At 43.5% G+C, this 26,879-nt stretch overlaps 2 protein-coding genes across 15 annotated transcripts in view; one reads left to right on the top strand and one right to left on the bottom strand.

Annotated features, from left to right (window-relative positions):
- The window catches only part of LOC122543855 (RNA-binding protein 4-like), a 199,806-nt gene that overhangs the window by 14,058 nt on the left and 158,869 nt on the right, over positions 1 to 26,879 (top strand). The window lies entirely within an intron of this gene.
- Positions 15,502 to 19,894, bottom strand: LOC122544042 (prokineticin receptor 2-like). The gene is made up of 2 exons (XM_043683050.1): positions 19,039 to 19,894; positions 15,502 to 16,195 (listed from the first exon to the last, which is right to left on the bottom strand). The coding sequence occupies exons 1-2, from the start codon at positions 19,491 to 19,493 to the stop codon at positions 15,502 to 15,504; spliced, it is 1,149 nt and encodes a 382-aa protein (XP_043538985.1). The 5' UTR covers positions 19,494 to 19,894.

The following is a 26,879-nucleotide window of genomic DNA, read 5'->3' as shown; positions in this document are numbered from 1 at the left end:
AGTTGACAACCTCATTTACTTTGATTGGGAGTAGGCTGATGGCACCATAATTTTCTGGATTGCATTTGTCCAGCTTCTCTGTTGACACGGCAAACCTGCTTAATTATCCATAATGCTGGGTAGGTGCCAGGGTTGTAACTGTGCTAGGTTTCTGCGTAAGACTGAGATGGTTTGTCCACTGAGCACTTCTGGCTGAAGATTGTTGCAAATGCTTCAACCTCATCTTTTACACTGATCTGCTGGGGTCTGCCGTCATTGAGGAGGGGGGTATTTGGGGAGCCACCTCCTCCCTCCTGTTACTTAACTTCTGAGCACCTTTCACAACTGGACGTGGGAGAACTGCAGAGAATAGATCTGATCTACTGGTTGTGGGATCACCCAGCACACTCTGTTGTAATGGCATGTTGCTTGGTATGTAAGTAGCCTTAGGTTGTGGCTTCACCAGTTTGGGGAGGTGGTGATGTCATGGTATTGCCCCTGGACTAGTAATCCAGAAATTCTCGTGAATGTTCTGGTTATTTTCGTCGTGTACCATTTTTGATAGGCGGTGAGATTTGAGTTTTTTAATTCTAGAATGAAAAGCAAGCCAAGTGGTGACTGTGTAACAACCTTCTATTGTTGTAAACATAAAAACAAAATCCCCTGCCTGCAAATGTGGTAGAGGAAGGTTCAATTGAGGCATTCAGGAAGGCATTGGATGCGTGCAGAGATGTGGGGAAAAGGCAGGAGATTGACACCTGGTGATGATGCTCATTTGAAGAACGAGTGCAAGCACCGTGGGCCGAATGGCCGCCTTTTGCACTGTAACAATTCTGTGAGGTTGTTCAGTCTTGGAGTGAAGGGCAAAAGTGCTGAGTGCAATTCAGTCCAAACTCGATTTCCACAAGTCACTTTCTAGCAGGGGTCAGTGGATTATGAGAGGGTTCCTTGGCAGTGAGACTGTTTGTTTCTTTTATTTCTAACGATACCTTGGTGCTACTTGGAACAAAGATCAGATATCCTGGTTTAGACGAGATCAATACCAGCAAACCTCTTGGTATAGTCTCTCCCCTGTACAGCTGAGTCATTGGGATGGTGACTGACAGTTTGTAGGCATTGATGCTGGAAGAGAGAATCTGATATCTTAAAAGCTTTCATATCCATTTGTATGTGTCGTTTGCTGAGAGTTTTGTGTTGTCTGGTACTGCGTAGCCATCTTGGAGTTACATTGCATTCTAAACTATCACAATGAACTAGATACTCCTAGCATCTGTGATACTGTCACAGACTAAGAGCTGTCTGATCTCTCGCATCTTTTTAGATGCAAGTTCATCACGTCTGAATACTGCATGTACCTTGGAAGTGTTGATCTTGGGGGGGACCAGAGTTAGGCTCAACTCTCCAGTGCTCTGCCACACTTGAACAACTTGATGATGCTTGCTGTTCAGGTTTAAACATGAAGGAAGCCGAGTTTGGGCAAGGTGCAGAAAGCCAAATAGAACCCATAGAGGTAGACTTACTGCCCCAGAATCGATGGCGAGGCAGGCAAACCACGAGGCACTTAAATTTTATCCAGTCTGTAGCTGCACTGCATGGATCAATAAGGTCCCAGGTTTATCATTCCTGCATATCTCCAGTGGTGTGTGCCTGGCGTTGGCTTTGAGAGCCAGTGCTTCAGCGAGCAGGACTGAAGGTTGGCTGTGATGCCTATCATGGTTGAGCAGTTGACCACCAGTGCCTGGGTTGTGTCAATAAGAAAATGTGGGGTAGCTGTTAGTCATTTTAAAAGATTCTGAAGATCATTGTATTAAATGAAGATTTTAAAAAGTGTTTTGAACATGGAAAATGTGAAATATGAGGCTGAAGTCAAGAGTGTGTTATTGAAGCAGCATCGAGGGTTAATTGCAGAATATTTAACTGTGCTGCTGGTGTACAAAGTACTAATCATCTGTGGTCCCAAATCAAACGTCTCATCCCAAGCCTCACCGTTTCTTCTCTCTCAACTGGGTCAAACCTATTTGGGGAGGCAATGGCTGAGTGGTATTATCACTGAACTATTAATCCAGAGACCCAAGGAACATTCTGGGGCCCTGCGTTTTGAATCCTGCCATGGCAGATGGTGGAATTTGAATTCAGTAAAAATAAATCTGGAATTAAGAGTCTAGTATTGACCAGGAAACCATTGTCAATTGTCAGAAAAAACCATCTGGTTCACTAATGTCCTTTAAGGAAGGAAACTGCCATCCTTACCCGGTCTTGGCCTACACATGACTGCAGAACTACAGCATCGTGGTTTGATTTGTAACTGCCCTCTGGTCAATTAGAGATCAACAATAAAGTGCTGGCCTAGCCAGTGATGCCCTCCTCCCATGATTGAATTTAAAAAATATATCCAGCCAAGAGTGTATTCAAAGCAGACAGAATGATTTTTGAAAAAAATACACACTTTCGATGGCTTCTCATCTTGCACTGATCAGAACAGCATCACAGGAATACCTGAAGTGTCTAGAAGGGATCAGTAACTTGTACGTTGCATGAAAGATATGAAACTGCAACAGCAATATTTTTATTTTATGTACAACCGTGTTGACTATTTGAACAAAGAGAGTTAGGATGTAATTAAATGGACCGACGCAAGCTTAAGGGACAGAATTATCTGCTCCTGTTTTTGTGATCTGTTACCTTCTGAAAGGACAGCTGGCTGCTGTTACAAATGCGACATCTCCAGGGAGTATGCAATGACCATCAATGCTGTTGAGGCCCTGAGTGAGAGGTGGCAATGCAGAGACACAGTGCTCTATTTCCTCCTCTTGGATAAATTTCCTCACTATCCACTGTGTCATCTGCAAATTTACTAACCATGCTTCTTATATTCTCATCCAAATCGTTCAGGTAAATGATAAACAACAGTGGACCCAGTGCCAATCCTGCAGAATGCAGCTGGTCACAGGCCTCCCGTCCGAAAAGCAGTCTTCCACCACCACCCTTAGTTGTGTGAAATAGTACTTCTGGGTTTTTAAAAAAAAAAGAATTTACAGGGAGCATGTAGTGTCTATCAATGCTTTTGATGCCTCGAGAAATATGTGGTCACTGCGGGGGCAACAGTGCTTTATTCCCTCCTTCAATTCCCTGCCCTCTCTCCCTACCTCCTCCTCACTTCTAATGGTTCGCATTGTCCATAATGGGATCCGTGTTAAATATTTAAATATTAAATATTAAATATTTAATTGGTATACAGGTAATGGTTACTGCTGGTGGTTAGTAGTTTAAAAAAATAAAATGTTAGTAATTTTGGGTGGAACTTTACCTTTAGGTAGGACACCTCAGTAGAGATGCTACCACAAGAGCCTTGCCACGTAAATGTAAGTTTTTTAGAAAGATTGAAACCAACGAGATGAGTTCGATAGTTTGAGGAGCATTTGTTGGGAGAGTAAGATGGAGGTAACCTTTAAGAGCTGGTGAATGATTTCTGCATTTTGCCGATTACACATTTCCTAGATCTCTGTTCCATCTTTTATTGCGCAAAGTCACCTCTGTTGCCAGCATCGTTACTGAAACTTAATCATTTTGAATTCTTCTAATCACAGACTTTTATTTGCCTTCAAAACTGCTGTTTCTTGGCTCTGTTGATCCTTGTAAGCTGAACCTGAGATGTTCCAGTCGCTGCCGCCTCTTTCATTCCACACCTGACCAGGGCGACGCCATGGTGTAATGGTTATCACTGCTGCCTCTTGGTGCAGAGGACCTGGGTTTGATTCAAGCCTTGGGTGACTGTTTGGAGTTTGCATGTTCTCCCCGTGTTTGTGTGGGTTTCCTCCAGTTGCTGTACTTTCCTCCCACAGTCCAAAGATGTGCAGGTTAGGTGGATTGGCCATGGGAAATGCAGGGTCACAGGGATAGGATAAGGGGGGGTGGGTCTGGGTAGGATGCTCTTTGGGAGATCGGTGCAGACTCAGTGGGCCAAATGGTTTCTTTCTGCATCATCTGTAGAGATTCTATGACCTGTTGAACATTGGCAGCATTTTCATTTCTTTAAAAATGTAAAACTTTCTGCATTTGTTACTTTAATCAGTCTGCCACTTTGCTCCTTCATTTGCTGTCTCAATGGAAATAGATGAGTTCTGAAGTTAGAGCGTGCAGTCGGATCCTGTATTGGTCATTAATCCGGGTAGAAGCGTGTTGTAAGCAGCCCAGCAACTCTACAATTCTGTTTGAGGATTCATTTTCACATGTTCATGACAATACCTCAAATCTGCTCAAAAAGAAACTGCACCAGTTCCCACTGTGCAGTCTTGAATGCAAATGATGGAAGACTCCTATCCCCTCACTTTCATCATCTTAGTATGGGCGGTGTGCTGGTAGAGGGAACAATATTTATCTTTTTATATATGGACATTTCACGATCACCTGTCTCAGTGTTTTACAGCTAATGGACTATTTTGTGTTATTTAGCCACTGTTGTCTTGGCGGGATTTTTTAATTAAGTTGATGTAATTAGCCTGCAGGACAGTTTGCAATATTGGCAGTAAGCAATAATTTGGGCTGTTAGTACCCTATTCCAATTGCGGAAGTCACCACTGACAGGTCTGTTCGTATCTGCTGTTTGCACCTTAAACGTACTTTGAAGCATAAGTGCCGACTGGCAATGAGGTGCAGTCACCATGATGGAGTATTTTCAGAACTCTTCATACCTTACCTTGAGCTTCAGAGATCCTACTCCTGACCCAGCTCAGAATCAGCAAGATCCCACAAAACATGAATTCTGATGGGCAAGAATAGATAGGATAGAAGCAGGGAGGTTGTTTCTGCTGGTGGATGAAATTAAAATTAGGAGGTATAGCCTCAAAATAATGGGGAGCAGCTTTAGGGCTGAGCTGAGGAGGAACTTCTTCACCCAAGGAGCTGTGAATCTGGAATTCCCAGCTCAGTGAAGAAGTTGAGGCTACCTTGAAGAATGTTTGTAAGGTGGAGATAGATAGATTGTTGAACAGTAAGGGAATTCAGAGTTATGGTGAGTGGGGGTGTTATTGGAGCTGAGTGCTCAAAAAGATAAGCCACGATCTTAACGGTGGAGCATGCTCGATGGGTGAGATGGCCTACTCCTGCTCCTATTTCTTATGTTCTTTTGAATGAACAGTGTAATGCTGCACTGTATCACCCACACAGACCTCCTTGTTCTGTGTGCCGACTTAGCCGAGTCCAACCAGGGCTGCAGAATGATGAGGGTACAATCTGTCTTGCATCCCCAAGTTGAGACACAGAGAAAGGGCTAACATACTAACTGCTCATCTACTCACTCCCTGGCGTTCCAAACTGAAGCCCCAAGTAATTCAGCAGTTCCCAAGAAATGCAGCAGTTCAAGATAGCAGCTTCCCACCACTTCCGGGGATTAGGCTGTGCTGGAGCTGACCAGTGACCACCCGTTCCCACATTCCATTATCAAATATATACACTGAAAACAAAATTCAGCCACCCCCCCCCCCCTTTCCCAACTCAATCACACATCCACCAAACACTTTTGGGGCTTTTGCGTAAAGATATATTGGTATAAATTGCAGTGAAAGCATGCCATGTCTTTGATCCAGTTTGAAACCTCTCCTAGCCTTTATGTCTCAATCTAATTTGCTGATGGAGTTTTATTGGATTTTTAAGATTCACAGTATGTCTGCGTCTTTGTGAAAAGCTGATCATTTACTGCTGGAGCCTTTATGTTCTATGCCTTAAGGTCTCTTATAGTCTATTAAATCACCTTGATGTATCTGATCCTGCCATATGCATCACTCAGTGCGTGCTGGGTGTTGAAAGCCAAATGCAGACAGCATCTCTGCAAATAAAAAGATAATTTGTACGTTCTCATTGCCCAGCCAGTGAATTGAATCAATCTCCATTGATCCTTGGTCTGGGTTGTGGCTCCTAATCTGTGCTGCTGGCTTATTCATAGAGCCTTGAACCAGTGGACATGAGGCAAGGATCAGCTTGGCCTTGGCTGCACTCTGTGCCACATTCGAAAAGAATAGTGAATTTTGTTGCCTGGTTCCATAGCTGAGGAGCATCAAGCTGAGAATTGACATTAAGAAGATCTTTGCAGAGAAGAACAAACCTAGAGTCATAGAGATGCACAGCACGGAAACAGACCCTTCGGTCCAACTCACCCATGCTGACCAGATGTCCCAACCCAATCTGGTCCCACCTGCCACCACCTGGCCTATATCCCTCCAAACCCTTCCTGTTCATATACCCATTCAAATGCCTTTTAAATGTAGCAATTGTACCAGCCTCCACCACTTCCTCTGGCAGCTCATTCCATACGTGTGTTGGTGAAATTAGATTCTTTAATGGAACACAGAAGGCCCATTGTTCTCCTGCCAGCTCTTGTTTTGAAAAGACCTGTCAAATTTGTCTGACTTCTCCAGGCATCTGCCTGCTCCCCTAAGTCCTGTGACCTGGGACACTTCAAGGAGTTTTCTCAATGCACGATGCAAGTGCCTTGTGATACCTGAGAGGGATAAAGAGCATTAGCTTGGTTAAATTACGCACAGAGAAATTGTCTGCTTTCCTTTGTCAGTGTGTGTAGGTCATAGTTCTCTTCTATGAAGGTGTTGGGTAGAAATACATTTGATCAATATGAGGAATACAGAAGTTCAGAGGAAGGTTAAAAAGAAGCATGTTAGAGAATTGAAGAGGATTTGTGAGAAAATTTTGGCAGCCAACATAATCCCTGACAGGTACATCAAGCATAAAAGGGTGGTAAAGGGGGAGTAGGGCCAATTAAGGACCAAAAACTGGGATTTGCACATAGCGGCAAGCGGTATGGATGAAGTATTAAATGAATACTTTGCATCTGTCTTTACCAAGGTGGTAGATGCCACCCAGGTCATGGTGAGAGAGGAGGAAGTTCTGTCACTGGAAGGATTCAAAATCAGTAAAGAGGCAGATAAACTGTGATGTATCTCGGGATGTTAAAGGAAGTGAGAGTAGCAGTTGCAGGGGCACTGGTGGTCATCTTTATCTTTCCTAGACTCAGGTGGGGCCAAAGGACTGGAGAATTGTAGACACTACACCTTTGTCCTGAAAAGACTTTAAGGACAATTGTAAACCTGTCAGTTTATCTTCAGTGATGGGGAAGCTTCTAGAAACAATTATTTGGGATTAGTCAAATTAGTTAATAGTCAAATGTGGTATGCATGGACATTTGAAGGGCATCCAGTTCAGTGCCACAAAGCTATTTTGTGAAAACTTATAGCCCATGGAATAATAGGGATACAACAAAGTAACAAAATGTTTTGTTATTTGTTCAGCCAGGTATGGTGGTCAGTGGATATTTTTCAGGATGGAGAGAAGATTTGCAGCGGTGTTTCTCAAGGGTCAATGTTGGGGCCCTTGCTTTTCATGAAACATGCAAATGTTGTAGATCTTAGTCTGCAGTTTGAAAATTGGTGGATGATATAATATGGATGAGGAGAAGGTGAGGACTGCAGATGCTGGAGATCAGAGTTGAAGAGTGTGGAAAAGCAGAGCCGGTCAGGCAGCATCCAAGGAGGAGGAGAGTTGACATTTCGGGCATTCCTGATAAAGGGCTTATGCCTGAAACGTCGACTCTTCTGCTCCTCAGATGCTGCCTGACCGGCTGTGCTTTTCCAGCACCACACTCTTCGATATAATATAGACATATTGTAACTAGTAAGGAGAGCGGTGTAGAATTTTAAAAGCATGTGGACAAGTTGGTGGAGTGGGCAGATAGATGGCAGGTGGAATTCAACGTACAGAAGTGTAAGGTGATGTATATAGGTAGAAAGAGCATGGACAGATATCATAAAATAGGGATGCAATCATTTAGGAAGTGCAAGAGCAGAGAGATTAGAGTGGTGCTGGAAAAGCAGAGCCGGTCAGGCAGCATCCGAGAAGCAGGAAAATCGATGTTTCGGGCTAAAGCCCTTCATCATTCCTGATGAATACTTTAGCCCGAAACATCTATTCTCCTGCTCCTCGGATGCTGCCTGACCGGCTCTGCTTTTCCAGCACCACTCTAATCTTGACTGTAATCTCCAGCATCTGCAACACCCACCTCCACCTCAGCAAACAGAGTTGGGTGAAGATGTGCATAGGTCGTAGAATGTGGCAGGACAGTTGGGTAGAGCAATTAACCAAACATACAGTGTAAAGGGCATTGAGTAGCAGAAAAGACATTTATTAGACCTCAGTTGGAGTATTGGGTGCAGTCCAGTTGTGAACGCAATGGAGAAAGTGCAGAAGAGATTTACAGTAGTGGTTCCAGAAATCAGAAACTTCAGTTGTGAAGGTCTGTTGGAGAGTTTGGGGTTTTTCTCCTTGGAGAGAAGGCTAAGAGGAGATCTGTTAAAGTTCTCAAAATCATGCCTGGATGGTGTAGACTGAAACTGTTCCTGCTTGTAAAAAAGATCAGGATCAAGAGGGCATGAATTTAAAGTAATTTGCAAAAGTAGCAAGAGAAAAAGACTGTTTCACCTGAGTTGTTCAGGTCTGGAACGAATTGCTCAGAAGTGTTTTGAGGCAAGGTTCAATTGAGGCATTCAGGGAGGCATTAGATAATTATTTGAATAGAAATAATGTGCAAGAATATGGGGGAAAGACAGAAGAATGGCACTAAGTCATCAGACACGTGGAGTGCCATGAGGATCTGCTCTTTGTCTGGACAACTGCACTCAGCCACAGTGTGCCTGCTAACTTACCTGGTGATGGTGCAAGATTTTGGATGCAATGGAGAGGAAATTGGGGAAATGGAAGCATTCCTTATTCCCCTCCTAATATCTTATAGTGCGTCAATGTTCAGCATCAGCTTCAATTTGCATTGTAATTAAAATATCTTTTCATCTACAGTAAGGATGAAAGTCTTTGTACTGTAAAATATTCCAGCTCTTCAACTGACATTATTCAGAGAGCCTTCAGCTGTTAGAGATCGTGCCAAATGGATTATCATTTTCTTATCTCATTAAATTGCTGAAAAGACTTCTTCTATTCTGCTTTGATCTTTGAGATTACCGTTCAATGTAAAACTGAGCAACATCAATCTGATGAAACTCTCTGCTTCCCCTTGCACTCTGTTCCTTCCACTTCTCCCTGTGCAATCAGTGTTGCGTAAAACACTGAAGAAAATGAGTGTTTCAAACATCTTGTGAGGATGAAATGTATCAGTCGCGCTATGGGGTATCTACCCCACTTCTCCCACCCCAAGAAGAAATTAGGGATGGGCAGTAAATGTTGGCTTAACCAGTGGCACCCATGTCTTGGGAAAGGTCTACAGCACAAGAAGAGGCAGATTGAGTCTGTGCTGGTCAATAACTACCACCTAACTATTCTCAGCCTATTTTCCAGAACTTGGTCCAAAGTCATGTATGCCCAATTTCCCAAAATCTTTGAGCAGCAGTCAAGTTTGGCATGTCTTTGCAAGTTGATTGATTTGGGATGAATTGTCATTGTGCACATTTGCGGTAGCAAATTAAAAACCATGCAGTTAGGGAGAGCCAGTTGGAATTCTGTCAACCAAAGAATATTAAATAGCGGTATACAGCAGTAAATGGAGAATAGCAGTGTGTAGTATCTCCAAGATGCACCGCAGAAATTCACCAAAGATCCTCAGACAGCACCTTCCAAATCCATGACCACTTCCACCTAGAAGGACAAGGGCAGCAGATACATGGGAACACCACCACCTTCAAGTTCTCCTCCAGGCCACTCACCATCCAGACTTGTAAATATATCAGCTGTTCCTTCACTGTCGCTTGGTCAAAATCCTGGAATTCCCTCTTTAATGGCATTGTGGGTCAACCCACAGCAGGTGGACTGCAGCAGTTCAAGAAAGCAGATCACCACCATCACCTTCTCTAGGATAACTAGGGATGGGCAATAAATGCTGGCCAGCCAATGATGCTCACATCCCACAAAAATAATGAATACATTTTTAAAAACTGTAATTATCCAATAGATTTGAGGTACTTCCACTGGTTGATGAGAGTGAAAGCGGCAGGATAGAGGATCTAATTGCACTTCAGTACAGCAAGCTATTCAAATGGGGATAGTGAAAGGATTGTGGTGGCAAAAGGAGCAAAGTAAATATTTTTACATCTACCCATTCAGGCATGTTATGATATACCCCTGGAACAGGTGGGACTTTAATCTAGGCCTTCTGGTCCAGAGGTAGGGACACTGCTGCTGCACCACAGGAGCCTCCTACTAGAATAGCATATGGAAACTTGACTCAACAGTCTTAATGTGATATCAGAAAATAGATTTCTTGTTTAATCATAGTCTTCAGATGTATTGTGACACAACTGCAGAGCAGATGGGATTGGTCTGGGTGTAGTGATGGGCATTGCTATTGTACTCTGCAGCAAAAACAAAGGCTGTGTTACCTATCCAATGCTGGGATTCTGGGCATATTCTCATAGCTGGAAAAGGACTTAACAATGGGAAGACTGGATCCAGTCATCATGGTCCATGCAGGTACCAGTGACATAGTAAGAAGTTCTGAATAGTCATAATGAGGAGCTAGGCACCAAATTAAAAAGCAGAACCTAAAGATGGCATTCTTCAGGTTATTACATGAGCCACACTCAGATTGATTTAGGGCAACTAAGCTTAGTAAAATTAATATGTAACTTAAACTGAAATTCATTTCTACTGAGCCAATCTTATGGGCACTGACACCAGTACTGGCAAAAGTGGTGCCTGTATCATTAGGATGATTTAGAACTGTACCGTATTGGCACCAGTGTTCCAGTAAACTGAATAATTGGGAAAGTACAGATGGTTTTAGAAATAAGATTAAAGAGATTTTAACACAGAGGAAAGATGAATTTTTGAAGCACTTTTTCTGAAGTGGAGGCTTTGAATATTTCTAAGGCAGGTAGATTGTTGATAACCAAGACGGTGAAAGGTTACTGGAAATAGGCAGGAATACCACACGACAGGTTTATTTGGAAGCACTCGCATTTGGACCGCTGCTCCTTCATTAGGTGGCTCCGAAAGCTAGTTCTTCCAAATAAACCTATTGAACTGTAACCTGGTGCTGTGTGAGTTTTAACTTCATCCACCACAGTCCAGCACCAGATCCTCCACATCAAGACTTTGATGTAATTCGGGTTGAGAGACTATTTGGTGTGTTTTTAGGAAGAATTGAGTACAGCTGTATGGTGATCGGATGTCAGGAAGGTTAGACAATTTGTTATAACCAGGCGAAACCATACTTGCAGCCATTTATTTCCTTCCTTTCATTTTGACAATTACCTTTAATTGCTCCTTTATATTTTCCACTCTGCTTGGAGCAGTGTAATTTTCTCTTGTCTCTTTTAGCCAGTTGCTGGTTGATATTTAAAAAATAAATAGGTCTGAATTAGTAAGTTTACAGTTGGAACTAAAATTGGTAGTTAGTGGGCAGTGAAGAAGGTTATCTCAGAGTACAAAGGGACAGATGTGTCGAGGAATGGCAAATGGAGTTTAATTTGGATAAATGTGAGATGTTGCATTTTGGAAAGGCAAATCAGGGCAGGGCTTACACACTTAATGGGAAGGACCTGGGGAGTGTTACCAAACAAAGAAACCTTGGGGTGCAGGTTCATAGTTCCTTGGAAATGGAGTCACAGGTAGACAGGGTAGAGATGATGATGTTTGGTATGCTTGCCTTTATTGGACAGTGCATTGAGTATAAGAATTGGGATCCAATGTCGCAGCTGTACAGGACATTGATTGGGCCACTTTTTGAATACTATTTTCGATTCCGTTCTCCCTGTTATAGGAAAGATATTGTGAAACTTGAGAGCGGTGAGGAAACATATACAAGGATGCTGCTGGGGTTGGAGGATTTGAGCTAGAGGGAGAGGCTGAATAGGCTGCAGCTATTTTCCCTGGAGCGTCGGATACTGACGGGTGATCTTAGAGAGGTTTATAAAATCATGAGGGGCATGAAGTGGATGAATAGCCAAGGTATTTTACCCCAGGGTAGGGGAGTCCAAAACTAGATGACATAGATTTTAGGTGAGAGTGGAAAGGTTTAAAAGGGACCTAAGGGGCAACCTTTTCATGCAGAGGGTATTACATGGATAGAATGAGCTGCCAGAGGAAGTGGTGAAGGCTGGTATAATCACAACATTTAAAAGGCATCTGGATGGGGTTAGGAACAAAGGAAGAATTTAGAGAGATATGGGCCAAGTCCTGGCAAATGGGACTAGATTAATTTACGATGTCTGGTCGGCATGGACTAGTTGGATCGAAGGGTCTGTTCCTGTGCTGTATATCTCTATGAAACCATACAGCCATTTATTTCCATTGTTTTCCTTTTAACGATTTCCTTTAATTCATCCTTTATATTTTTCATTATTTTCTTTGCTCCATCCAGCTTTATTTCCTCCTATCTCTTTTAGCCAGTTGCTGGTCGATGTTTACAAAATAAATAGGGTTTAATTAAATTGGTGGCGGTATTGACAAGACAGGATTAGCTTGAAGCCAGTGAAGCCCAGTACACTTAGTCTCAGGAAGGTGACTACCACACAGATGACAAGATCCTCAAGAAAGAAAGGGAACATATAACCTGCAGGGGAGGCCCAAAAGATGTTGCAAGTGCTGTTTGTTCCATGAAAAGCTTCAAAGGGAAAAGAAACCATCTTTTCATAACCGATTGAACTGCAGCCAAGACAGACTCTGGGCGCTATTCAGTGTGTATGAGAAGCAGCAGTGTGTAGCTGTATATCAAGTTAGACCAGATGGATTTAAATGTTGTTCCCTTACATTTGTATTTTTATGGGTTTTCATTTCAGTGGGATTTGGTCTATTTGTACATTTTCTCCTTAAGTCATTCTCAAGTGTTCACTGCACTGAGCTTATCATCCTTCACAACTTCTTTTATCCCAAATTAAGACAATAGAAGCTTCACATTGTCGTTAAGTTCTTTAGCATTTATTCATGTCAATTTTCTCCTCTTTTTCTGTATTGGGCCAGACAAGGCCTTCTCAGAATATTTTAAGAAGGCAGCCTAGACCTTAACATCTTCTTACTTTAAAGGTAAAGTGAGGTGCTATGTTCCAGTTGTAATTTGACTGGTCAGACTACTGGATGTTAAGCAAAACACAATTTATTCAAACACTATAGTTAAAATACAACAAAAGAAAGAAGAACTTGGAATAACTTAACTCCATTGGAAAACTTAACAGAATAATAGCTACAGTAACTATTGCTAATTAACTGTTCCAATATAGTGACATCCCATAAGCCATCCTTTGGCAAAAGCCAAATTCAGAAAACATATTTTGTCTCTCATTCATTCCAGTAGCCTAGGAAGACAGCCCCCAGCTTCTGGTTGTAATTGAAAGAGGGGCCATAAAATAATTTCCACCTCTTCAAGACCCCATGGCAACTGCCGAATCTAAAAGCTTAAACAAAAACTACACATTCTGGTCTGTAAGATGTGGCCACAGCCACCAAGGCTGCTTTTATTGTCCTAACTTAAAAGCCCAAGGCCTCCCAAGCTGTTTACTTTATGGGCCTTCACTCGCAAGCTTAGTACCTCTGACTTAAAATCTCTCTTCACAAAAGAAAGGACAAAACATACATCTTAAACATACCTCATTGTGATTTCTCATTAATACCACTGGCTGTAAATATGGATACCATTCTCTATTGGTGCATATGTATGAGTGCATAGTAAGAAAGTTGTTTCTGGAGACTCCCATAATGGAACCTAGCAAGGTTGCTCATGCAGGACAGTTGAGCGGCAAGGCCAGTCTCTCCCTCTCTTCTTGGGTATAGGTGACTTAAAAAAAGAGATAATGGGACAGAAAAAAGACCTCTTGTGAAATTTAGCCTCTTATGAATAAATGCAGCTTTTGCATAAAACGAAACAAAACCTTTTCCTTCCATGAATTTTATTCAACACTGTTGACGTTGCAGAGACAATGAACAATTACACAGGATATCTATGATTGAATGAAGAACCTTTGACATAACACAGTGCAAGACTAGACAAGAATCAGCCTGCTTTACACAGAGCCAGAGTGTAAGAACCTTGCTGTCTCTCTTTCGGAGATTCAAGGTTTAACAAGTGGATGCTATCTGAATTTGGGTGACAACAGAAACCGGAATGATCTGTGATGCTTTTGTAAGCTATTTACAAGGAATTCTTAACGACAGTATTCATTCTCATTTACAAACAATGTTTTCTGGTTTCTCCATTTTTCCCCTTTTCAGTTCTGGCTCAGTTGGACTGGTTTAGTTTGACAAATTGGGCTGCCATGGACACGTTGGACCAAAGGGTCTGTTTCCATGCTCTGTGTTCAGAGTCCAGCATAATGTCTCCAATGTGAAATATTTTGGAGATATTTCTGAAAGTCATGGAGTGGTACTTCATGAATTGTAGTCTCTCTTTCATCATAGCATATCGCCCAATGCCCCCATACCCCATACACACACGCACGCATGTAGCTGGAGGTGGTATGAGATGCATTATTCATTACATTGGTTTCAGAGAAGGAACTCTGCGATGAAATGTCATTTGTGGAATACCACAGCCCAGTTTGACAGTCTTCATAAGAAGCATCCTGTTCACCTGGACAGATTCTGAGACCAGTAAACCTGCTTAGGAAGATCTAGTTTCCATTAGATGTGGCCTTGTATGCAATTGTACCTAGAGCAGCACCCCAAGAGTGAAGTGCTGAAGCCTTTCAACATGAGGTATCAATCCAGTACCAGATCAGCTAATCCTTTCCTTACGGGCAAATGATAGCTAATTCCTGGGAGCTTTGGCACATATCAACAACAAAATTTGCATCTCAGAAAACATTCTTGTTCCCATCACCTTACACATACCTTGCTGTTTTTGACCCTTTGCTGCTGAGGGCAATAAGACAATCTCTCAGATTTGCAATATAGTTCACTAGATAGCTGGAGTCTTTGCAGAAACTCCTGTTGCAGATAAAATTGCAGCAATACTTCCAGCATGGAGCCACCCATCAATTTGGGAGCTTTTCTGATTGGCCCTCAGCACAACTTTTCACAAGTCTCACTATCTGAAATAGGCAAAACATTGATGAAGTTCAATACATGAATTACTTTTGAGTCAGCAGGGAGTTTTGTGCCACTGATATCAACAGTTGGTCTTGGGAAAAACACTGGTGAAGTCCATTAATAATGCAGAGTAGCAAAGCCTTAGCAATGGGATATCTGCTGAGCTTGAGTTGACTTTTAGCCTGTAGGATGGAGGAGGGAAGGAATCCTGAGGATGTATTGGAAACTCCTTTGGAAGTGTGACCTGAAAACCAACATGGCTCCTTGCATGCATGATGCAACTCCTTGTGTACCTTAACTATCATCTTCCCATCCCACATGGCCACCAAATAATTCTACAGCAATTGTCTCCGGGAAACTAATGTTTTGCCTTGTTTCACAGCTGAGTCACCAACACCCACAGCATCAGCCAGGCTGGTTTACACCAGTAGAGTCACTTTGTTTAACATTGCCTTGGCATAGTATCACCTAGATGCAGGCAATGCATGTTGGCTATTGCTGCTGAGGCAGTTCGTCGGACACCGGCAGCACTGATGTTTGGCACTCTTGCATGGCAGTGCTTTTGTCAGGTATGTAGGCAGCCCTCCAGCGCTGAAGGAAGCTCTTCTTCACATACTTGCAAGTGTTGTTTTTTACTGTAACGAAGAACAGCGTGTTTATCATGCTGTTGCTCACTGCAATGCACTCTACAATGTAGTACACCGTGATGGAATGCTTTACTCTGAGGAGCACATTTGGAAAGAAATCTCGGACGATGGTGTATCCATAATATGGAGCCCAGCAGAGGATGTAGGCGGTCAATATACCCATAAGGACCAGGACGGTCTTCCTCCGTGCTCGAAGCCGCTTCTTAATTTGGTAGGTTTGCACACCTGGCATGCTTTTGAACCACAGCTCCCTGCAGATCTGCATGTAGCACAGGGACATAGTCAGCACAGGCACAACAAACTCCAGGATGAAGAGGAACAAGAAATAGGACTTGTAGAAGAGTTTCTTGTCTGCCGGCCAGATCTGCCCACAGAATATTTTCCCGTTGCTTCCCAGGAAAGTGTCGAAGGTTGTTTCAGTTGTAAAGTATGCTGAGGGGATGGAGATGAACAGGGAGACTAACCATACGGCAATCAGAACACAGTAGGCCGTCTGAAACTTCATACGAGGTTTCAGTGGGTGCACAATGACCAGATACCTGCAATGGGTACAAGAGAGAAACAAAGGTGAAAGGATAAGTAGGAGAGTCTGAGGTAACTGGAAGATTTTGGTTAGTCCAAAAGACATTATGACATTGAACGTCTGGTTGTGAAGACCCAGTTTGATTGTTACCGAAAAGAAAATCCAATAAATCCTCCGCATCCGTGAAATCACAAGTTCGCCTATCTACGCCAAAAGATGTCACATCAAAAATCGATAGCCTATTTTTAATGAGCTCCCTACTTCTGAACTTCATCATTGGTGAAGATTCTCAAGGACAGAGTTTCACCGATACAGAGGAATGACTGTAATTTTACATCATGCCACAATTCTTTTACTGTCGGATTCTTCTCTAATTTTGCTGCCATGGCAATGTTTAATGATGAATGAAATCTGTGGACACCGAGGGCCGCAATGACCTTGTCCAAACAAGCCCTCTGCACGTGTTTGCCTTGACGGCACTGGTCAACTCACTAATTTACCTGTGGCTGTCACAGTGGATTTGATCTAATCGTCACCTGATGATCACCCACGTGTGCAGGGTCACTGAGTAAGTAGCTAGGTTTTGCCCCTTTCCTAACCCAGCAATTTGTTCAGCTCTCCTGACCTCACAGCCTGATGGAGGTAGCTAACTCCAATGGCACTGAGGTTTGAAGCTGAGGCGGCCATATCTGTTTGGTTTTGCTGCAAATTGCAGATAATGGGGCAAAATCAGAATAAAGTTACCCTCAAAGGATAGATGAAGTAAGGGCAGGAATTGCTGATGACTGCTGAAAATCTTACTTCTCAGAAAATAGTTGTGACTTTGCAGTGTCATTTTAAAACAATAGTAGTTTGCATTTGTCTCGTTTCTAATGTAGTTAGTAATTTATTGGTAATGCTCAAGGCAATCAGACACCGAGGGAGATATGAGGGAAAATGATCAAAAGATAAGAGTGTTTCGGATTGGCTGATCCTTTCTCAGAACAGTTTTGTTGCTGAGCCTTTGTGGCAATTTCTGTATTTGTTTATGAAGAGATTGGTCAAATTGTTTTTAAGCAATTTCTTAAAAGTAGGAGAAAAAGAGGTAAGATGGTTTCGGGATGAGGTTTAAGGCCTGGACTGAAAGGCATGGCCACCTGTAGTTAGGCAAAAATAAATCAAGAATCCATAGGATGTTACATTTGATGTAGAATTTGCTAAGGATTATGAGGCTGGAGGAATTTACTGAGTACGGAGCAACATTGCCATGGATTTGAATGCAAGGACAACAACTTAAAATTTGTCACTTTGCTAGTATGGACGTCGGTGTAGTTAATTGATGATGGGTGAAGAAGATTTGGTGTGGTTTAGGATAAGGGCTAACAGAGGTTTGGATAATCTGGGTGTTTTAAGGAGGGTGGAAGATGGGGAACCCTGGAAGAGCATTGGAATAGTTGAGACTAGAGAGGGAATGAGATGGGATGGTGATTTCAGCAGGAAATAGCTGAGTCAGGGTGAGGAAGGGTCATACTGCAGGTGTCAAAGTAAACAGTATAGTCTTTCATGGGATATCAACATTGAGGGCAAGACTGCCATTTGTTACCCATGCCCAGAAGAAAGTGAGGGCTGCACGTGCTGGAGATCAGAGTCGAGAGTGTGGCGCTGGAAAAACGCAGCAGGTAAGGCAGCATCCGAGGAGCAGGAGAATCGATGTTTCAGGCATAAGCTACTCATCAGGATTCATGATGTGGGGCTTATGCACGAAACATCAATTCTCCTGCTCCTCGAATGCTGCCAGACCTGCTGTGCTTTTCCAGCACCACACTCTCAATTCAACTAGGACTGATTGGCCATTTCAGACAGCAGTTAAGAGTCAACCGCATTGCTGGGGTTACTTATAGGCCAGACCAGGTAAGGACGGAAGATTTCCAACCCTTTGAGAATATTAGTGAACCAAGTAGGTTTTTTTTTTAAACAAGAATGGTTAAGTCATCATTATTCAATTGGATTTTGATTCCAGATTTTATTGAATTCAATTTTCACCTTCTGTCATTGTGGGTTTCGAACCCACATCCCCAGAATGCTAACCTAGGGTTCTGGATTAACAGTCCAGAGGCATAGATACCATCAATGTATGTGTATAGGGACTCAGTTAGTTCAATTGGCTGGATAGCCAGTTTGCGATAGGTTGATGCTAACAGTGTGGGTTCAATTTCTGTACTGGCTGAGGTCACCATGCAGGATTCTCCTTCTCGACCCCTCCCCTCACCTGAGACATGGTGACATCAGGTTAATTCACCATCAGTTGTCTACCTCTAATGAAATGGAAGACCTATGGTCCAGTAGGACTATGGCAACTTTGCCTTGTATATTCTCTTGGAGCAGAGATTGTGTTTGGAAGCTCTACTCAGGGCCAACTAAGATGCAGGGTTGCCTACTGTCTGGCTTGGTGTCACCCAGACTAATGTCCAAAGAGGAGATGGAATTGCTGGCTAGGAAACAGAGTTCAGGTTGATGGCTGAAGGCAACTTGTAGTGACTTAGCACTGCTGCCTTACAGTGCCAGGGACTGTCTGTCTGGAACTTGCACATTCTATCCGTTTTTACATGGATTTCCTCCGTGGGGCTCCGGTTTCCTCTCACGATCCAAAGATGTGCAGGTTAGGTGGATTGGCCATGGTAAATTGCACATAGTGTTCAGGCAAGTGTAGGTTAAGTGAATTAGTCAGGGGAAATGTAGAGTAATAGGGGAGGGGGATGGGTCTGGGTGGATTACTCATCGGAGGGTCGATGTGGACTTGTTGGGCCAAATGGCCTGTTTCCACACTGTAGGGATACTATGATTCTGTGCACTTGCAGAAGAACTCCAAATGTAACACACCTGTCGACGGCAATGACCAGCAGCGCGTTGGTGGAGACATAGAGGGACACCATTCTGAGGTAGTTCACAGAGGAACATAGAACATGACCAAAGCTCCAGGACAGCCCTCTGACCACGTAGTAATCCATTTCGAAGGGACAGCACACAATGGCCACAATGAAATCAGAGATGGCCAGGTTGACTATCAGGAGATTGGTGATGTTCCTCAGATTCTTGTATCTGGCCAGGGTCACAATGAAGAAGAAATTGCCAACGCCACAGACCAGCATTATGCAGACAAAGGCCACACCTATCACAATCCTGGCCTGGTAGAAAGTATTATCAGCAGCCTCCTGCCCTCTTATATCTGGCAATGACATGTATTGTTCATACTCATAACTCTGATTCCATGACAAGCCAAGGTCAGTCAAACTCAAGTCACTGCATTGTGACACATTGGCACAGTGATCTGCCATGGCTGAAGTTTTACAGTTTTCACCAAAAACCTCCAATCTTTGTTTGAACTGACCTCTTCTGTCAAGAGTTCATTAGTGTTTCTTGCACGTAAATTTCTGCAGGATAAATCGTCTGATTGCAAAGTTTCTTCTGCAGATGCTGTATCTGGATCGAGTTTATTTTAACTTTCACGGCTTGCTAGGCACTGAGAATCAGAACGTTGTCTGCATTGCTCTGATAGACGGTTGGAATATGACACCGAAACTGCTCCTGTGACTCTGGGTTTTGAGTCAGGTGAAGGAACAAATTCAGTTCCGATCCATGTTGCGCTTACTCCTTTCTGTCAAAGGCAGCAGTAAGAGAGGGTCATTTTCTCAGCTTCCGCTGGGAATGGCTGCAGAGGGAAAGAAAGATAACAACTAGTTCAATATCTGAAAAGTAAGGACATGTGGGACCGCGTGGAGAAGGCACGGGTGAGGTAAATTGCTCCTTCAGAGAGCCATCGCAAACCTAATGGACCGATTAGCCTCCTTCCGTGCTGTGCAATATTGTAATTCTGTGTGGTTCAGTTGCTTTTTTATTCAGCGTCTCCCCCCACCCACCACCACCACCATTAAAGAAAACCACTGTTGTCACCAACTAGTTCTGATCATTATCCCGTGACCCATGCTAAAACTAGAATATTTTCTCAGTCACACAAGTTCAGACTTGGTTTGAACTGTGCAATGTGAGTGAGTGGTTTGCAGTGAGGACAGGGACAAAAGTGCTTCACCATTGTGCTGGTTCAGAAGAGTCACTCTTTGATTCCCACAGGGATAGATACAACTGTTAGTGCTAGGTGGGGAGTGTGAGATTGCACACAATCCAATAACTTAAACTCTTCCATTGTCTCGATTGGTGGGCATTTTACATGGAAACACCCCAAACAATGGCACAGTGCTTAGTATTGCTGCCTCACAGTGTCAGGGACCCAGGTTTGATCCCATGCTTGGATGACTGTCTGTGTGGAGTTTATACGTTCTCCCTGTGCCTGAGTAGGTTTCCTCTCAGAATCCAAAGATGTACAGGTTAGCCATGGTAAATTCAGGGTTACAGGAATAGTCTAGGGGTGTGGGTCTGGGTAAGATTCTGTTTGGAGGGTCAGTGTGGATTAGATGGGCTGAATGGCCAGTTTTCACACTGTAGGGATTCGATGAATGAGCAAGTGAGTTGAGAAAATGGGTAGTAAACTGAGCTTGCATTACCCAGCAGAGGATTCTTTATGAGAAATGCTTTGTGACCCTCCAGGCCCTTTTTAGAGGGGAAGTAGTATTTATTGGCAGAGAGGCTCCTATTTTTCTCTGTGTTCTTTTCTCTTTCATCTCACACACACATACTGACAAGAGCATGCGTGCCCCCACACAGACATGCGCGCACTCACTGACTGTCTCTCACACTCTACCAGTCAGCCCAGAATGTGGGCATATAGCGGGTTCACTGCAAATACGCACACCAACTGGTCCCAGAGTGATTAGGGACAGATGGATATTGTTTTCCCTTACAAAATTTCTGTCTGCCCTTTGGGGAATAAGCCAGAACCTGTACCTGGAGCCTGTCTATGTGGCATCAATAAGATGTATGATCACTGCCTAATGAGATCTGTAGCCACCTCATTGTATTAATGCTCCTCCGGGTGATAATTGAGTCATCTTCCCACTCTGACACTGCCCGCACAATTTTAAGACCTGTTCAGTAATTGGCCAACAAATAGTCAGTTATGGGACATGGGGCGTTGCTGACTGGCCCCAGCATTCATTGCCTGTCCCTAGTTGCCCCTTGAGAAGATGGTGGTGGGCTGCTTTCTTGTGTCACCTGCTATAGGTAGACCCACAATGCCCTTTGGGAGGGAATCCAGGATTTTGACCCAGTGACACTGAAGGAATGGCTGATATATTTCCAAGTCAGGATGGTGAGTGGCTCAGACGGGGGGTTGCAAAGAATGGAGTTCCCATGTATCTGCTACCCTTGTCCATCTACACGTTAGTGTTTGTGGGTCTGGAAGGTGCTGGTCTGAGGATCTTCGGCGAATTCCTGCAGTGCATTTCGTAGTTGGTACACAGTGCTGCCACTACAAATGCTGCTGTAGGTAGGATGATGTTTCAGAACAGACTGTGTTTGTATGAAAACGTGAGAGGAGTTTGCTGCTGAACTTGTCATTACTCCAGTTAGTGGCCCACCAGCAACCTGTCCCAAACGATTTAACGTGACTCTATTTAGACAGGTCTAATCAGACTGTCGGCTAAACCAGTTGTCCCTTGTGTAAGGCAAACTCCATCTTTTTGCTTGGGAAATGTTCAGTCTTTGTATGACCTGATTTTGAATTTATCAAATTAAAGGACATGAAAGGAGGTCATTAAACTCATCATGTCAATGCTTTTTCTCAAAGTGTGATTTAATTAGTTGCCCGCTTCCCTCTACATTTACCCCACGGTCCTGACATTTCTTTTCTTCCTGATGATAATGCCACATTCCCTTTGTAAAGCTGCTACCAACTTTGCATCTGCTATCCATAGCAGGTTCCAGATCATTCCAGAACAACTCGCTGCATGTCCTTTTTTTTCGATCACCTTCCCTTTGGCATTTTACTTAAAGTAATTCGAATTATCTTAAACCTGTGTCCTCTGATTTTCCTGTTGGTGGATGCTGCTTGACTCTGTAGACTCTGCCAGTTATTATTTTAGGATAGTTACAGTAAATATACTGTTAATATGTCCCACCAAAGGCTCAGATGTAGTTCAGTGAGTGCTGCTAAATAAAAAGCAAATTTTTTTTTGCTTGAATCCAATCAGTGCAACACTCCATTGCATGGAAAAAGACATTCATGATTTAACCCCGGTTAGAGTTAGCTCGCGGATCTGAGCAGGGCTGTTACTGTCGGCATAGGAGACTGGGGGAGGGGAGGGTGTGTCGGTGGAAGGTCAGAATCCAGATCAGACCAGGTCCCAACCTAAATGTAGGTCTGGGCCCAGGTGACAGCAGTTACTTGAACTCAGTTGGTCTCACCAGACCGAAACCCACTGGCTGCAGTGAAACATTCAAAGCTTTCTGAAACCTTCACCACCTGTAAACAGAGTAGGACATTTGCAACGTATCATGAAAACATTTTTTTTTAACGTAATTCATTTTAAAGTGTCTCTAGAGACAAGGGACTGAAGTTTTTCAAATCTTACCTGGATGATGCTTAATATTTTCAGCTACTTGAAGCTAAAAGAACAAAAGCTGTTCCAGATGTTAGAATAAGCTGGACTTGGAAGTCAGTAGTTCACACATCCCTAAAAAGCTATAGAACTGAATTCATTTATCAGAAGGTAACTCAAATTATTTTCAGTCCCCGATAGCTTTGTTTATATTCACTCTGGTTGACTAAAACTGACTCTGTGTATCAAGTCTCTGTAAATCAGCAGCAGAAAATGGAGCAGTTTTATCTCACCCTCCGACAGTTTCTCATAACAAGCAGGGTTTAGTGGCCCATTGTTTCTGATCTGCCCAGAAGTGTGACATGCGTCTTTCTTCAAGATGCTGGATGCGGAGTGGACTCATTGATACTGTTCTTCTGTCTCAAAATATTTCTGATGGTGTTGGGGCAGGGGGGAAATATCTGAAGAAATTTCCCACTTGTGCTGACAGTCCTCTCCCGTCTGCTTCAGAATTTTTAATTTCTGAGAAAGAAGCTGCACGTTTCTCTGGGGTTGTGCCTGTGGAATGCTGTCCTCTGCCGTCTCTGTACTGAAGATTTTGTCTCTGCAGCTAGGTTTGTAGCCAGCTCACTCACTGACTGACACGCAGCTGGGTCTGCCTGACTAGTTCTCAAGGAGGAGCTGAATCTCCCATCCAGACTGTCGTCTTAAAGGAGAAGTCCCATTTTCAATCAAGCTAAATTAAAAGGGGAGCTAGCTATCAAGCCCCCCCCACCACCATAAATAGTTAAGTGACTAAAGGATCCTGAGGGTAATAAATATGGTGAGGCAGCCCCTTAGGATGGGAGGAGATGGTATGGTTTCCAAGGTTAAGATGCTTAGCAACTAAAAGGTTTTTCTTTTCCCTGAGGAACCGCAAAGGTCTTCATATAATTTAACAGTGTGTCACAAAAGCACAACTCATCATTTATTCCTGACAGCATTCCACTTAGGCACAACATCTTAAAGGGCCTCTATCATCATGCAAAGGGCTAATTGAGTTGAAATGGTGTGAGACATTACCAAGGCTGGAAATAGAAGAGGGAATGAGTCAAACCAAGGAGTGACAGTCAGGTGATCCCAAGCTTAGGTTTGGAAATCTTGTGGAATGTAGAATGTCTGGGGCGAAGATTAATGTGCCAATTTCAATGAAAGTTGGAAGGAAAGAGACTTTGCAAAGAAGGGTAATCTGGATCATGAGAGGAACAAACCCTTTTCACAGAAACACTGATGGTAGTGACATCAAGCAAATAACCCAATGAAGCAGATGGCCAGAAAAATGGACAGTTGCAAGGTGGCGTTAACCATGATCGGAACAACCATCCAGCCTTACTGACGAAACCCTAATGGAGGTGCTGGACTGTCATGGGGTGCTGGGAGCTTTTGCACTCAATTCTCCGGAGTTCCAATAAGGATGGTTGTCATGCTGCAAATCCTTTGGTGAGGCTCGCCCAAGTTCTTGGTGTGTGTCTGTATGTGGTATCTTTCCCTTTGCTGCGCTATTCTATGTTCTGTTATCAGCCAAACAGAAATCCTAAGGATATAGATTGTTCACAATCTCTCAAAAAGGGGAGATCCTGCATCTTTCAGTTTGCCTAAAGACAATTCGGGGGCTCCAGAATTCATACCATTGTTATATGCTCGTGGGCTCAGTGGTTAACACTGCTGCCTCACAGAGCCAGGGACCTGGGTTCGATTCCACCCCCCAGGCAACTGTCTGTGTGGAGTTTGCACATTATCTCCGTGTCTGCGTGGGTTTCCTCTGGATGCTCCAGTTTCCTCCCACAGTCCAAAAATGTGCAGGTTAGGTGGATTGGCCATGCTAAATTGCCCACAGTGTCCAGTTATGTGCAGGCTAGGTGGATTAGCCATGGGAAACACAGGTTTATAGGGATAGGGTCTCAGTGGGAGGGTTGGTGTGGACTCGAATGGCCAGCTTCCACACTGTACAGATTCTATGATTCTAACTGAATTCTGTAATTTCTAACCTCGGACTCATTAAGCTTGTTTACTCGCTTGAAAAGCATGCATGTTCTGGCTTTACCTGATGTGTTTTTTTCCCTGATCAATACGCCAAAGGTGATGGGTAGACGATGGCCTTGTGGTATTATCGTGAGACTATTAATCCAGAAACTCAGCTAATGTTCAGGGGATCTGGGTTCGAATCCCTCCACAGCAGATGGTGGAATTTGAATTCAATAAAGAAAATCTGAAATTAAGAATCTACTGATGATCATGAAAACATTGTGTTGTTGGAAAAACCCATCTGGTTCACTAATGTTCTTCAGGGAAGGAAATCTGCCATCCTCGCCTGGTCTGGCCTACATGTGACTCCAGACTCGTACAACCTGTTTGTCTTTCATTTGCCCTCTGAAATTACCATTCAGTTGTACCAATCGTGACAAAGTCTCTTCAAGGGTAACTCGGGACAGGCAATAAATGTTGGCCAGCCAGCAATGCCCACATCCCACAAATGAATTTTAAAAAATGCTTGGTTGCCTGACCCGAGACTGATGTTCCCACTGCCTATTTTTGCCCTCTGCTAGGCCTCCATTCCTACCTCTGATTGATATTCAGTATTTCCTTCTAGTTAAACATCTGAACATGTACAGAATTCACTCATCCAGGACATGGCCACCTTATTCAATACTTTACAAACTGCCCATCATCCACCTGTCCTCAGCCGAATGATCTTAACACAGTCTTCATCTTAAATTTAAAAAAAACTTACCTTAGTCTTTCTCCACCTTCTGTGGCCCTGTCTTGGTTTCCACTGTACACAGCATCATCGATTTTGTTGCCTAAGGTGATCCAGGGGACATTATTGAAACATATAGGAATTTTAAGAGACTTGACAGGGTAGGCTTAGAGATTTGTTTCCTCTTGTGGGAGGGTCTAGGACCAGAGGACAAAATATCAGAGTACCTCATTTCAGACAGAGATGAGGAGGAATCTCTTCTCTGACAGGGATAGTGAATCTGTCAACTTGGTTTTACCACAGAGGGCTATTGAGGCTGGGTCGTTGAATGTCGTCAAGGCTGAGTGGAACATTTTTAATCAGTAAAGGACTCAAGGGTTAAGGAGAAAAGGCAGCAAAGTGTGGGTTGAGTATCAGACCTGCTTAAGCTCATTGAATGGTGAGCAGACACAGTGGGCCAAATGGACACTCAGTACTCCTCCTCAAAACATGCCTTGTATATATTTTGTCACCTGTGTTCTCTTTCCGTTCATACTTTCAGGCGAGTGTGACTGAGATTATTTTGCCCTCATAAAGGCAGACCTTTATTCAGTGTCTCACCTGCAAGATGACAACCATGAGTGCTGCACTGAAATTGTGATTCAAGTCCTGGAGTGGGTCTTGAACCTTTAGACTCAGTCGATAATGATTGGTGATTTGTGACTCCCGGAGGTCTGAAGTCAACATGATTAGATTAGATTCTCTACAGTGTGGAAACAGGCCCTTTGGCCCAACAAGTCCACACCAACCCTCTGAAGAGTGACCCATTTCCCTCTGACTAATGCACCTAACACTAAGGGCAATTTAGCGTGGCCAATTCACCTGACCTGCATCTTTGGACTGTGGGAGCAAACCGGAGCACCTGGGGGTTAACCCATGCAGACACGGGGAGAACATTCAAACTCCACACAGACAGTCCGAGGCTGGAATCGAACCTGGGACCCTAGTGCTGTGGGGCAGCAGTGATAACCACTGAGTCACCATGCTGCCCACAAATGTACACTGCTGCTCTGTCACGAATGCTACTGGGCTCTTTATGGTGATGGTGATCTTTATGCTTTCAACTCGTTCACTGGATGTAGGCACTGCTGGCTTGGCCAGCATTTATTGCCCAATCCGAGTTCTCAATTTTGTATCAATCAAAATGCAAGCTCTTCTTTCTCGAAGCTCTTCTAACCCTCCAGTTAAGGTTTGTCAGAGAGGAAGGTCAAAGTATTGTCTCATTCACAAAGTTTAATGTTTAATATTAAAAGCAAGTTTAGGGTTGGGGACGGTGTCATTGTATCCATCTACGCTGTTGGCACAGTGGCTAGCACTGCTGCCTCACAATGCCAGGGGTTCGATTCCACCCTCAGGTGACTGTGTGGAGTTTGCCCATTCTCCCCATGTCTGTATGGGTTTCCTCCCACAGACAAAAAACGTGTAGGTTAGGGTGGATTGACCGTACTAAATTA

This window comes from Chiloscyllium plagiosum, chromosome 45, assembly GCF_004010195.1.
Source record: "Chiloscyllium plagiosum isolate BGI_BamShark_2017 chromosome 45, ASM401019v2, whole genome shotgun sequence".
Taxonomy (NCBI): Eukaryota; Metazoa; Chordata; class Chondrichthyes; order Orectolobiformes; family Hemiscylliidae; genus Chiloscyllium; species Chiloscyllium plagiosum.
The sequence above is the reverse complement of the archived record's forward strand: the minus strand, read 5'-3'. Positions and strand labels throughout refer to the sequence as shown.

Bases quoted from the DNA above. Each gene is read 5' to 3' on its own strand.
- LOC122544042 (XM_043683050.1), bottom strand. From the start codon at position 19,493: ATGGCAGATCACTGTGCCAATGTGTCACAATGCAGTGACTTGAGTTTG. The intron at 16,196-19,038 runs GTGTGTTACATT...TACCCATTGCAG, and splicing joins CTGGTCATTGCCGTCGACAG to GTATCTGGTCATTGTGCACC.